General features: G+C 38.5%; 1 protein-coding gene and 1 long non-coding RNA gene across 4 annotated transcripts in view; one reads left to right on the top strand and one right to left on the bottom strand.

The window, feature by feature from the left end:
* Nucleotides 1-267: 267 nt before the first annotated feature.
* Nucleotides 268-4,682, bottom strand: SMIM15 (small integral membrane protein 15). 2 transcript variants are annotated; one of them, XM_037798861.1, is made up of 3 exons: nt 4,551-4,682; nt 3,049-3,174; nt 268-2,264 (listed from the first exon to the last, which is right to left on the bottom strand). In XM_037798861.1, the coding sequence occupies exon 3, from the start codon at nt 2,240-2,242 to the stop codon at nt 2,018-2,020; it is 225 nt and encodes a 74-aa protein (XP_037654789.1). In that variant the 5' UTR covers nt 2,243-2,264; nt 3,049-3,174; nt 4,551-4,682; the 3' UTR covers nt 268-2,017. The 2 variants fall into 2 exon arrangements, with proteins under 2 accessions (XP_037654789.1, XP_037654788.1); XM_037798860.1 differs by lacking the exon at nt 4,551-4,682 and adding an exon at nt 4,270-4,511.
* Nucleotides 4,683-4,748: 66 nt separating this feature from the next.
* Nucleotides 4,749-14,601, top strand: part of LOC119505934 — a 41,043-nt gene continuing 31,190 nt past the window's right edge. For both annotated transcript variants that reach the window (XR_005210906.1, XR_005210907.1), the window contains exon 1: nt 4,749-5,420. This is a non-coding gene — a long non-coding RNA (uncharacterized LOC119505934). The remainder of the gene's footprint in view (nt 5,421-14,601) is intronic.

A 14,601-nucleotide genomic window follows, 5' to 3' on the forward strand; every position in this document is an offset into this window, starting at 1 on the left:
TGCTCTCATATATATAAAAAGACACCAAAAATGTTGGGAAGAGCTGAAGAAATAACAAATGGCATATGTCAAAGAAATAAAAACTTGGCTTGTGTTAAGACTATCAAAAACTAGAGAAAAACTGATTTTTAGTTAAATAAATACCTAAAATTGTTACAACATAAACAATGAAACCACAGCTTTAGTAGATAAATGAGAATTACAGCGAATATATATATCCTTTTCTTTGATACTTTTACTTAAAAATGTGGCCATAAGCAGGATAAATTCCTTCATGAACAGCTTTATTGAAGAATCTCAGAACATTTTAGAAACATCTTAAGGTAAGTTTTTCTTAAACTGGAACCTGCAGACCCATGGGGCCAGTGTCTACATAAGCATTTTAAAGTTTGAATTTCAATGTAATATGAAAAAGCATTATTCTAGATCACCTGAATAACCACCTCATAAGTAAACACTGAATTATATCAGTGCCTGGAATTGCAATGTGTTAACTTAAAGTGGTAACAAGTAGTAACTAGTAACCTAAAATAACAGCATTAAGTGTTGTTCAAACTGGTCCCTAAACATTCTCAGGGGTCCTTAAATTTTCAAATTTGAGAAACACTGTTCTAAACTTTTACAAGAATGTTTAACTGTAATTGAAATTTGTAACCTGAGAAACCTAACATCCATGACATATCTAATTTGAATTACCCCCCCCAAAAAAAACCACCATCAAAAACAAAAACCTAGGAACTCTTTATAAAAATATCAAATTTATTTCAATATCTAGTTTCATTTTTAAATTAGCTGCTGGACAATTTTCTGTAACTTAAAATTCATATAAAAAGTAAGGAAAACATTAATAAGCTATGAAAGACTGACCAAGAAAAAAAATTTTAGAGCACATATTTACAAAAGCCATGTTTAATAGCAAAAATTCCAGTTTTACTACTTAATGAGAAATAGTCTTTAGCTCTTTACTTCCAAATGTAACATTCTCATTTTGAAGTAATTTATCTATTTTCACCCCAATTACTATGCCCAACAAAATTTTTCCAAGCTTTTCTTAACACTTATGAAGTACGACTCAACTATTCATCTTAAGAGTTCCTTAAAAGAACTCTTTTGTTTGATCAAAAAGTATAGGACATCACTACCACATGAGTTAAACAAAAAAATGGAGTAAAAAACAAAAGTGGTATATAGTAAGCAAATTACCTGATAAGAATATTAACTATTTCACATTTCTACTTAGCGCAAGCAAAAATAAAGAGGTTTCAAGGTACTATAATGTTTGGCATTTGTACTGCAAGCTTTAAATTATAATTTTATTCTACACAAGTCATGTCTAAGAAAATGGCCGTGCTCGTAAATAAAAAAAAATGTTATATACAGCAGGCAGTATTCTACAAGTCAAGAGAACTCTTTATAAAATTAGGTTTAAAAAATGCAGAATGTTTGATATTTATATTACCAGTGTAAAGGCTAAAAATCACACAAACCATACAGAAAATAAAGAATTAAATGATTAATATTTGCTTTGAGGAAACCAGAAATGATTATATTGCATGAAATAAGCAATAATGACAAAGGATGTGATTAATACTTTTTTAAGCCCAAACATACTTTTCATCTTAAAGAGGACAATTCTGACTTTTACTTTCTTTGTCCAGAACAGGACCTGAATTTAAGCTGCTATTTGAATAAAGTTCATAATCTAAAGTCATTTTGTTCACCATAGGATATTTTTATTTCAGTAGATAGCCTAATAAATGATCAGTTATAAAGATTTTGTAGAATAAATGCCAATTTACCCAATAACTGTCACAGATACCAACATATTTCTATATCCAAGCATAAAAGTTACTACAGTACTGAGGTCATAACTAACATGATTCTTCCATATAGTCAGACTTTGTTTACTATATAATACGGTCACAAAACCCAAAGAAGAAACCTTAGTTGAGTCCTTCTCCAAAGCTGCATAATTTTCCAAATAATTTTCCTCTGGTTTCAGAGCCTGTTCTTTTCTTCAATCCTTTTTTAGTCGTTTGGCTTTTGCAATATTTTCTTGACGTTTTTGTTTCTTCTTCTGCTCCTTTTCCCTGGCCTCAATCATCTTGGCCAATTTCCAGGATAGTACAGCACTTGCTAGGAACAATGGAGTAAGGGCCAAAATCACTGTTGTAAGGAAGCCATATGGGTCCTTTGCAGCCCATTCCACAACATACTCAGCCCAAGCCTTTATATCAAACATCTTTGTAGTGGTCTTAGGAAAACTGTGGGGGGAGGAAAAAAACAGTAAGAGAAAGACTGGTTTATCAAATTTTGAAAAAGTTACATCAAACAGATAACCAGTTAATGCAGAATTCCATTATAACTCAGTTTTAAAATACTATTTTAGTAGGGAAAAATTATTCAATGGGGGTCAACCAGAATAGTGACAGGTATAGAAAATAAAAGTAAAAACCATATGGAATCTGTCATAAGGACTTGCATTCTCACGTGCCCCCTATATTCAAAAAAACACTATTTAGCAGCAGATTTTTATTAACAGTTTTACTCATTGCAGGAAACAGGTGAAATCCTGTTTGTCATTTTTTGACATATCTTTGGTACTACTAAGTACTAATTAACAAAAATACAAATCAGCAAATTTGGTTTGAAAAAAATCAAGCATGTAAAATGCTCCCAGAGATGGCTGTTCCCTGGAATGAAAAGTAGAGTAATGAAGCCATAATAATATCCACACTCATATGCCAGAAGGTATAAGCAAAAAGGGACAGGCTATTTTATGCCTTCTTTCAGCTTTGCAGACCACTATGTGGCATAAACATAATTTAGTTTAAGTTAGAAAAATAACCATAACAGGTGCCATGCATTTTGTTCATTTTTGTAAAGAAGGGCATCTGGCAAATGATGGTATGGACTTGAATGACATTTTCTATTTTGCCCAGAGGTTTTTCTACCTTTCATGTTTTTGTCAACTTCTAAAGTTGAGAATACAATACCTGGGTGGGGAATGAGTGTTCATACAGCCCCTGGGATTTAAAAATCATCTACCTTATGCTTGAGTCGTGATCTCTGACTTTGTCCTGGAATTACTAGAGAGCCAATCACAATTTCAGATGACCCTTGGCTGTCGTCTTCTTTATTTCTGCCATACAATTCTGAGAGAAGGTTTAAATTCTGCACAGTGGGTCGTTTAAAAGAATAAAAGGAAAAAGTTTAAGTTACAAGTTTCAGGATAATCATAATAAAATTTTAAATGGAAAATTTATAATTCTGTATATGTAACCTATAAATGACATGTAAAATTGCCTGACACAATTTAGGCATTTTTTATCAATTTCTTCCTTCTAATTGAATGTACAACTGCAAATACCCTGTAAGAAAAATCCTAATTACTGGCCAGCAAGTATTTTGCTGTTAAATTACTTATTTCAATAATAAAACTTATGAACCCCACTGACATAAAAATAAACTCACTGATATGCAAAAAAATAAAAATAGATAAACAGCAAACCTATTCCTAGATCTTGATCTTTATATACTTAAAAAAAGGTGAATATATATTTTTAAATTTACTTTTAGGATCAGGTATCATTACAAAATGAAGCATCTTCCCTTACTCGTTAAAGGGGTTGTTGTCTCCCTATTATACAATTCTTGTTCTTTGTAGAAAAATTAGAAGAGATAACCAAAATGAAATACAAATCATCCACAATCCCATTACATCAAGAAAACTGCCAGTGTTTTAAATTATATCCATCCACGGCTTTTCAACAAAAACCATGTCTCTGTTTTAAACTGAGGGCACATGAAAGTGCATAACATAGTGCTTCCTAGGCCCCCGACTTCATATGACCCCACCAACAGTCCAGAAACCATTGCTAGGCTCCCCTGAGACCGGTAAGTTCCTTCTGCTTCTCTAACCCAGTAATGAATCAACTAATTCAAGTTTTAGAGGTAAGCAAAATAACCCTGCAGTAATGATTTAAGCAGGAGCGAAGGACCTGGTTTATGGCAGTTTTAGCCATTAACTCAAAGAAAGATATCTTCCACAGTCCGCACACCCGTGAACCAAAATTTCAGACCCAAAACGCCTGCGCCTGCCACACTTTCAGCACTCAAGTGTTACTTTTCCGTCCGAGAGGGGTCGACCCGGCTTAACCTCGGGACCAGACCAGCGCTGCCGCCTGAAGCCGAGCTGGTGGCAGTTTACCGCCATCCACAACTCCTCTTTTATCTTTCTCTCCTTCCTAAAGTTTACCCCTTGCTCACCTTTCTTTCCCCTAATGGGGCCGCTGACCCCTGGGGGCCACATTCACCCCAGACCCTCGGCCTGCACGGCCTCAGGCCCGGGCCACTTCACTCAACGGCAGGCCTGGCGGGATTCGCGGAGCTGAGAGTCCCGGGTAACCCGAGCCCTACCACGCCTCGCGTCCCCGGCGCGGTGGCCGACTCCGCTGGGTACGGAGGTAAATCTACGGCAATGACCTGACTCCAGCCTCCCGTACATTGTGCCCAGAGCCCGAGGCACAGAAACCCCACTCTCCACTCACCATCAGACCGGAAGCAGGAAGGCGGAAGCCGCGGCTTTCGCGTCCCGCCCACAGCTTGGCCCCAACCTTTGAGTCGGACGTGAGGAAGTAGAGGAGCCAATTTCCGGCTACGACTCGAGCCGAATCCGGCCCGGGACTTCGGCCTTGGAGGGTGCGGGGGTGGGGTGGAGGGGTGGCTCTGGGATTTCCGGGGAGCGGCAGGTGAGGCCGCCCGGGGTGTTCGTCGCGCCAGGCTTCATTTCTTGACCAGAGTTCCAGTCCGGCGCCTCCTGCTGGACACGACGGGATGGGTGGAGATGCGGGGCGGGCTCAGTCCTCCGGCTTCTAGGTACGGTTCCAAAACCACTGAGGGTTTTCTGCCTTTCCACCCCGAGTTCAGTTGGGAAACAGCTCCTTATCTCCCCTGCTGAAGCCAAACAGTAGGTCGAATGCCCCGGGTGGGTGAGGTCTTTGGCTGCTGGAAACTCAGAACAAAAAGCGAAGGCTAAAAGGAGTTGGTCCCCCAAAATAGCCCAAAGTCATGGTGAGGGTCGGGCAATGACCCTTGAAGGATTCTGGCAAGTTTCTGCTGGTTCACACCACTCCCCTTATCTTTTGGTTGGGCAACAGTTAAATTCATAAATGGGCAAAGAAGTAGCAGGACCTTCGTGGATCCACTGAACCTTGTTACTAAGGGAAAGTGCAGCATGCTGTGTGTGTGAAAAGGATTTTTTTGTTTGTTTTTTAATTTAAGAACCTAACTCATTTTTCAAAAGAGTGATCGATACTCGCCCAAAGTAAACTTGAACTGCCTGGGCATAGAGTTCCCACAGAGGTACTTGTTCTTTCAGTACGCAGATAAAGCGATGCAGAAGTCAACAAGCAAAAAGGGTGAGTTAATATTGTCTTCTAATCTACAGGAACTGAAAAATTAGCTCTGGTTTGGTTGGTGACCAGATTTTGCGATTGCACTAAACTGGTCTGTTTGACTACCTCTGGCAAATGTTGCAAGATCTCTTCATAGCTGTGTGCCAATTCAAGCAGGTTTTTATTCTTGAAAGACTGTAGAATGTTCTCTTTGAGAAACAAGCTGCGACATGTATAACTAGTTTAGGTATAACAACAGTAACTATTATTTACCAGGAAACAGACTTTTGGCAGATACTCTTATGATCTAAAATACTGTTCAGTTGGGTACATGTTAATGTTTGTGTGTTGTATTACCAGCAGTTGTTTTCTTACTCATTTTTGTTTGAAAACGTGGATGATGATTTCAAAGCCTATGCTGCCTAAACCTAGCCTATACCAGTAGTAGCCAGAAAAAGCAGACTCAGCTGCTGCATTGTGTGTACTGAAAACTTTACTCGCTGGAGGTAACTTCTGTATGATTTTGAAAACCTTGCTCAAGTAGTGATTCCAGGAAGGGGTAACATTTTGTTATTTTAATATATTTCAGTCCAGAAGCCTGTGTGTGTGTGTGTGTGTGTGTGTGTGTGTGTATTTTAATCATAAGATTGAGTTGTCCCACTTATTGCCTCCCTGGTAAAAGCATAGGAGTCTTGGAGTAGAAGATTCTTATGGGGTACATAAAGAGGAAGCCTCTATCTCTTTGGCTGTAGTGTAAACAAGGCCTTCACAGCTCATTTCACTGGACTAGCTTCAGTATAAGAGCAGGCTGCAAGCCCAGGAATGATACAGGGGTTACCACACAAAGCTCCTTAATGCAACCTGTTGTCTTAAAAGGTGGTGTAAAGATTGTTTCGAATGCTGTGTACTACTTTCTACAGTGAGGAGTCTTAGCTTTTTAGTTAAGATTCACAGGTCTTGTCTGGGCACTGATCTGTGTATTCTGATAAATTACCCTGAGCCTGTTTTCTCTATGTGGGAAGTGCACTTTGTGATCTCTAGTGTCCTTCCAGGCTTAAGATTCTGTAAATTGGCCCAGATTTGGCCATCTTTCTGATTATATCTCATAATCAGCAGCTGGATAAGGTATTTAGTAAAAACATCATAGCTAGTTGTCTTAATGTCTTTTTATTTGAAAAGATCTTTAATCAGGCTTTTATTCTCTCACAGATGTCTTTCAGAATACCAATTTATTTTCGTTTATTTTTAAGAAATAAAATATTACCGTTCGTGTAATTTTAACAAAGTAAACCTTACATTATTACTAAGTGGGATCTGTCTTTGAACAAGAATGATTCCTGCATGCATATCACACTACCAGCTTGATCAGCACTGGTGTACTCTATTGCAGTTATGTTTTGTAAATGGTGCCTGAAAAAATTTTAAGGTTTTTTCTCTTAAGAAGGTAAGCCCTTTTAGTCTTATGTCACTTGTTTTAAAAAGCCTTTTTCCTTTAGATGGTACATAGTTACATTTCACTCTAACCTATGTGAAAATTGTGAAATGAATGAAGCTTGAATAAGATTCTATTATAAGATAGACTTGACTAAAGGCTTTGAGATCTCTCTCACCTGCTTTACATTTTGAATATACTTCCCTGCAGTATTTCTTCACATATGTGCCAGATTTTGATGGAATTGGTTTCTTCCTTAAATTTATTTTGTGGATTTTTTTCTTTCCATTGAAACACAATGCAAATACATATCTTAATAGGCATATTTGTGTGCTTCATAATCAGGTTTTAGTGGTATCTGAAAGATCATACTGAAGAATCATTTTTAAAAGCTATTTTACCGAGTATTTACTGTGTATCAGGTACTTAGCTATGTGCTTTTCATCTATTATTGCTAATCCTGAGACTAAACCCTGCAGGATAGCATTGTAAAACCCATTTTACAAATAAGGAACCAGAGACTTAAAAGGTAGAACAGAATTCTCAACATGTCTGAACAGAATACCTGATCTTTTTTAATCGGCAAAAAAAAGTTGATTTCATAAAATAAAAGTGTGTTCTTTGGTTCTGTAATTGTTAATTAGCTGATAATCACAAGTTCCCACCCAGTAGTTCAAATTGCCTATTGCACAGGTGGTGGCAGCACGTGATAAGGAGTTTTCTCCAGCCTAGGCAGTTGATTTGCTTCTTCATCCATGTACATGCCCTGGCAACCTCTGACTTCTCTGTTGGGCCCTTTTAGTACTATTAGACCAACCCATCAGTGATTAGCTCCATCTTCCATCCTTCCACCGGCCTCATCTTCAGAGTAGGTCACACTGTGCCACTTTTGCTTTCAGCCTGTTATGCCTACAAAGTATCATCCGCTTGCCAAATTATCATTTTCTAAAAACTCATTTAGCCCTAGCCACTAACACAAATAATTTATTTTTCAATTATTATTTTTCACTCATTATTAAATATTTTTTTGGCAGAAACACATCTAAATTAAGTATTGGCTAATATTATAAAATACTTGTTTAAATTAGAAGGTTTGCTTGTTAAACTTGTGGGATACAACAACTAAGGAGGTAATGAGAAGCATTTAAAAGATAGAATTAGTCTTCAAAATGAGAACAAGAAGATTCAGTAAGGAGCATTGCAAGGTTATACACATCAGAAGGGAACACATAACTCATTAAACATTTGTTAGCCAAAATTTGCCTGGAACACTTTTTCTTTGCAGGGCTACTGCCATCCTACTGGTATCAAATTAAGTGCTACCTCCTTGTAAAAGTTCTCTCCACCCCTATCACTTTTTTTTTTCCACAGCATTTACCTCAATCTGTTATTTTGTTCACTGGTTTATTGTCTTTCTCCCACTAGAATGTAAGCTGTATGAGTTATCCCAGTACCTAAAACATTGTTTTGAATGATTGATTGCAAGATGTAAAATTGCTACTTACAAATAAGACTGTGTTTGAATAATCATTTAGACTAAAGCAATGATGAAATAATTTAAATCTTCTGTTTGTGAAACGCATTTAAAATATCAAGCCATTGGAGTGATAAGGGATGCCCCAGTAAGATGTCTAAAGATTAATAAATAAGATATTTGGGGAAAAGTTAAAACAATTGTCGTTACCTTGTTAATGAAAGAAGACTAGTTACTTAATGATTTCCAAGTATGTAAAAGTATTTACAAGGAAAGTAGATTCATCATCTGTATTGATAAGGTAAAAGGAAATAGTTCTAGACTATAGGTTCTGATATTTAAGATAAGAACAAGCTAGAGTAGAGATCTAAATAGAGATCTTTGAAAATGGGATAAAAATGGCTTAGGGCAGTCTTATTTCGGAGTATATATACAGACTACATGCCCTTTTTAGATATTTTCCACTTGCCTGTCTTGAGGATTGGAGCCCAATGGTTCCTATTATTTTCTGGCATCTTCTTGCCAGCTACTGCTTATTTGGTTGGATGTGCATCAGGAAATGGAGTCTTTGAATCTGAGGGCACAGGAAGCTGAAGTGCCAGTAAAGTTACATTGTATAAATTCATAGGTAGTTTATAGAGTTTGTTCATTTAATGCTGAAATTGGTGTCTGCTTTCTTAAAACAGAAACTGTCCACATTTACAGTTCTTAAAGCCTAGAATACACTATACATGTGCATGCAGCAAACTAATCCCTGTAGCTAGAAAACACCCTATTCAGGAGTAAAATGTTCAGTAAACTCCTCTGAAGCTTTGTGTTGCAGTCCTTTGAAGTTGCAAGACGCTAAGTTTTTCTGCCAAATCTAGAGGCTCAAAAGTTAGGCCTGTCCATGAATAATGTAATAATATTAGCCACGCCAAGTCACTCTTTATTTCTGTGCTAGGTTCTCCTAGCCATTAAGTAAGAATTGCTGTTCCATTGGGAAACTAACCCATGCATAAGAAGCCTTCAGTGTAGAAACTATTTGTATTGCAAAAGCAACCCCTAGCAGCATTACCTTCAAGTGTCATTTTAATTTGACACCTTTAGCCTTCACCTAAGCTAGCTATTCAAAGTAACCATATAAATTTTTCTTAACTGTATTTGCTGTGGTATTGTCAGGGACATTATCCTCTGTATCATAGTGCCCTTTATATAAACTCCCATGTGAGGTACTTTAGAATGTGACTCTAAGAAAAGTTTTTGAAAACTACTTTTTGATAGAATTTTGCCTCTCTGATTTGATTGTCAGAAAGCTCAAGAGCCAAATTTGAAATTTATGTTTAATATCCATTCTAACCTGCATACTTACAGTTCTTTTTTTAAATATATTGTTGCTAGGGCAGGTACCCTATTTCTGTCATTGTTGTATATGATCATGTAGTAAGACACAAGTCCTTTGTGAAATTAGGTGGGATATAAATCAGTTATTCCAAAAGTTAACCTGTAGGTCAAGTGTTGGAAACTCAGAACTTGACTCTAGACTCCTGATATGTAGCAAGTACTTATTGGCTAGTAAAATTCTTCTGATCCTATTTTTTATGTTTATTTTAAAATCTTGCAACCATATCTGAACATAGGAAGTCATCGTTTGGAATTGCATCCCAAAATTTAATTCTGAAAGCTAGTTTGTGCCCTCAGTAGTTCTCAGAGTATAATGCGTATATCTGGAATCTAGTCTAAAAAGTGGACAGAAATTTACTGGTGCCAAGCTATAAATACGGTTCTCTAAACAATCATATCCTGACCCCAAATTCGTAAATTGCTTTTGCTGAGTTCTCTTTAGGCCAGGAAGTGAAACAGTCTGAAATTTAAGAACTCCATTCTGATTCACATATGTCCTCTTGAAGAATAATAAATAATGGTGGTGAGTATTGTGAGTTTCTAGAGACTTTGAATTTTGAAGTTTTCCTGAATTTTTAGATTGACCTTGATCAGTTAATTTATCCACTATCTATAATAAGCAGTTAGTAATAATGATTATTGCTAGTTTCAGATGGAAAGTTGGACCAGTGTTCTCTTGAGATTCTTTTCGTCTCCCAGTTTTAATATTCAATTGTAGGCTTATGTTGCAACTGTAGAGTTATATTAATGGATATAGGTGTATAGGATTTTATTTAAATTCTAGTTCTAGGTTCATATTTGATCTAATTACATGGAACAGGGAAGTCATTTAATATTTCTGTGTCTGGGGTTCCCGTAGCCATAAAATAGAATTAATATGACCTGTTTTCTTGCAGCAGTAACTAATTGATGAATATACTTGTAGCCCCTTTTTACAAAAGATTATTTTTTTCTGGAATTCATTTGTAAGTTGATTGTTGGCAGCATACACATATTCCCATGGAATTAATGTTACAAATAGTGATTAAATTCCTAATCCAGCCAGTAAATGCCTATTTGAACACAGAATAAGTGGAAAGAGTGCCTCTACATAAAAAATGGAGAAAATAATTTGCGATAGTAGGAATAAAATAGTAAAAATGCAATGAATTTTTCATTGCCTTGTACCATAGTAAGATTTTATAAGGAGTGATGAAAAATGAAAAAGGTTCTACCTTTTTCAAATCCTTGTATACTAAATTGTGTGAATGCTTTGCCAGCTCTTTCTGACCATGGGTGACACATCTTACCCTAGATGCGGTTTCACCTGTTTTCAAGTCTGTTAAACCCTTTTATATCTTAGAAAATTAAAATTACTTATAGGGCTATAAATTAAGCATGCATGTACTTTCAATGCATATAGAATATATTCATATATATTAAAATGTGGTACTCGCCTCCTGCCACCTTATTGTCTGTAGAATGAAGTACAAACTCCTTAGAGGTGCCTAATGATCCTCAACAGTTGGGCCCTAAACTGCTATAAAAACCTTCAACATGATAGCGGATGATTTGAGACATCTGCAATTCTAAGAGATGCTATCTAGTGCAGCAGTTGAGAGTGTAAACTCTGGAGCCAAACAACCTGGGTTTGAATTCCAGCTCAGCCTCTTCCTGGGTTGATGAGGTGGCTTTGCGAATGCACCTCACAGAACCTCTACTACAGGGAGCTTAACTGACCAACAGCACCAACTGCTGTGCAATGATATCCATAGCATATTTGCTAAGACCTTGCTCCTCTCTCAGTGACTAAGCTTGGCAGAGATACTAAGGCAGGCTCAAAAATTCCCCCATTGCCTTACCAAACCTGTGTGGTACGTAGCAATCTAGGGCACTTTCACTCAACTTTCCTTCCCTCTCTTTCTCACTTGGGGTCAGACTTGCATTGTGGTTTGACAGTCTACCCAGTCTTCCCCAGCTTCCTCCCCATTTACTCTCACAGGTGTTTCCCCTAATAAAAACCTTGCACATTTAATCCCATCTCAGCATCTGCTTCTGGGAGGACCAAGTGGTAAAATTGGGATTTGAGACAGACTCACCCCCGGCAGTCCCAAAAGATGGTATCCTGCTTGGTAGGTGGGGCACACGTAGTCCCTGGTACAAGGTTGCTTCTTAATTGCTAAAGATTTCACCAGTGTTGGCCTGGGGAAATGCCCCAGTGTAGGGGAAAACTGTGGCAGATTGGATGCTACTGGCATTGGGAAGATGTGGAGGAAGTAATGCCTACAAAGACAGCAGGGTTGAATGGTTACTGCTAAGTTGTGTTGAAGCCTTGCAGAGGTTGTTAACAAGCAGTTAATAGCTAAGTGTGAGAGTGTAAGGGCATCTAGATGGACGCCCCTGCAGCTTCCTCTGGATTCTCTGGACTTGCAGACATAGCCCTTCCCTAGTAACAACTAGCATGGGTTATGTGCCAAAAGATGCTGTAGAAGCCTCTTGTTCATGAGGCAATAGTTTCCCACTTCTTTTCCTGGCTGCTAAACCAATAACTAGGGTTAAATCTGAGCATAACATGGTTGGGACATGCTGGGCTTGATAAGGAAGGAAAGAGTTTGCAAAATTTAGCTGGCAGGAACCAGAAAGATATTCCTGGGATTGGATTTTTAAGGGTGCTTGATTAAGGGGGCAGGAATGTAAGACTGGATGAACAACAATTCATTGACTTGTAGGCACTTTCTCAGATTTGGGGGATTTCACACCCCAGCAAGGATACCAGTGCTGGGGGCAAACTTGCTAATAGCTCTTAGAAACTGAGGGGGAAAAAAACAACCAGTTCTCTTTGTTCGTATTTGCTAATGCTGCCGTTAACCAAAATACAAGAAGTGGATTGGCTTTTATAAAGGGGATAATTAAGTTATGAATTTAGAGTTCTAAGGCTATGAAAATGTCCAGATTAAGGCATCAACAAGAGGATACCTTCCCTGAAGAATGACCGATGGCGTCTGGAAAACCTCAGTTAACTGGGAAGCCACGTGTCAAGCATCTGCTGATCCTTTGCTCCGGTGTTCTGGTTTTCAGCATCTCAGCTCCTGTGTGTCCTTAGTTTCTCCAGGGCAAACTCTGGGCTAGCATCTCCAAACCTCAAGCATCAGCTCCCAAACATCTCTCCAAAAATCTCTCACCTGCTCTGAGCTCCTTTTGTCTGTGAGCTCTCTTATAGGACTCCAGTGATTTAAGATCCACCCTGAATGGGCAGGGTCCACATCTTCATGGAAATAACTTAATCAAGTGTTTCCACCCTAATCAACAGACTGATCATCTGCCCCCACAAGATTGCATTACAGAATATGGCTTTTGGGGGGACATAATATATCCAAAACAGCACACTCAGCAAAGTGAAAGAATCCAAGTATGGCTAGCAGAGAAAGGAATAGAAGCTTAGCAAGTTGGGCGTGCTGGAATGGATATATTATATAAAGCCAGAAGACCTACCAAAGGATTATATTGCACTCGAGTGCCCAGAGGACAGCATTCACCAAGGCCACCAAAAAGTACTAGTGAGTGGGGCACCAGCATAACTAAGAAGTTTGTTGGTAGCTCAGCTCTTCTCTGCAGGCCAGAGATAAAGGTAGAAACAACCCCAGAGCTGGGCATATTAACATCTTTGGGAATAATGGGGCTCTGAAGTCATATGGACCAGGTGGTGTGCCTAACTGCCAGAAGCCAGGAGGCCACAGTTACCATAATGACTGGCAAGGTCATTCCTGTTGCCGAAGGTGCTTGACCCACAACTGTGGAGATGGCTAATAAGGTTTGGTTTCCCTTGTGGCAAAAAAAGATGAGCAGCCAACAAGGGTGCTAATTAACGTTTTTTACCATAAAAAGAAAGAGTAGAAAAGTAGGCTGAGGACAGTTGCCACAATAACGACATGTTCCCTTGCTCAACCAATTTTCAGACCCAGGACCCATTTACTGAATATGTTGCTGGATTCCTGAGAGGAAGGACCCTACAACACCAAGGCATGTACATACCATTAACAATTCCCCCAAAAGGCTCTACGGCTAGCTGTTTGAGTGACTGTACACTGGAGAAAGGCAAATAGCCAGGCATTTTGAGTACTATTGGCCACAAGGTGTGAGTTGTTGATACCTGGAAATCCAAAGCAACATCATATACCTTCCTTCCCCCACCCCCCATTAGACTTGGGGTCTACCAAGCTGAAGTTTGGCTCAGTGACGCCTGGGTCCATGGACTCACTCACTAGTCATCTCCCCAGTACCCAAGAGCATAATTAGAATTTGTATATGTAACAGTTGGAGTAACTGCCTCATGGGGTCCCTGGTCTATGAAGTAAGAGCTCTCACAGTGGGGACAAGGGAAACAAAAGGAAACTTCTGAAACTGCTCCCTATCCTACCAAGGTAGTAAGTCAGAAACAATACTGTATCCTGGGGGAATTATGAGTATTAGTGCCACCATATATCTAAGGTACATAGGGGCAATGGTCTCAATCCTGTATCTTTAATTTGCCAATCTGACCCCTAAAGGAACTGGGTGGATGACTGTGGACTACTGCTGACTTAAGTAATAACCCCCATCACAGCTGCTTTGTTGGACTTATCACTAGGAGCAGTTTAATAAGGCCTTAGATACTTGATATGCGGTCATTGATTTGCATTTTTCCATTCCATTTGGGAAAGAGGATCAGAAACAGTTCACATTCACATAAATGGCCAAGAATACTCGTTTTGACTGTGTCTTGCCTCGGGACTATGCTAACTCTCCTATCCTCATTCATAACATAGTCTGAAGATATCTATACCACACTTAAACCCTTTTCCTTTAAAACACCACACGGATCTATTTTATCAACAGCATAATGCTGATTGGACAGGAAGGGCAAGAAGTGGCTAGTATGCTGAAGGCCTTGGTAAGAT

This window comes from Choloepus didactylus, chromosome 11 (assembly GCF_015220235.1).
Source record: "Choloepus didactylus isolate mChoDid1 chromosome 11, mChoDid1.pri, whole genome shotgun sequence".
NCBI lineage: Eukaryota > Metazoa > Chordata > Mammalia > Pilosa > Megalonychidae > Choloepus > Choloepus didactylus.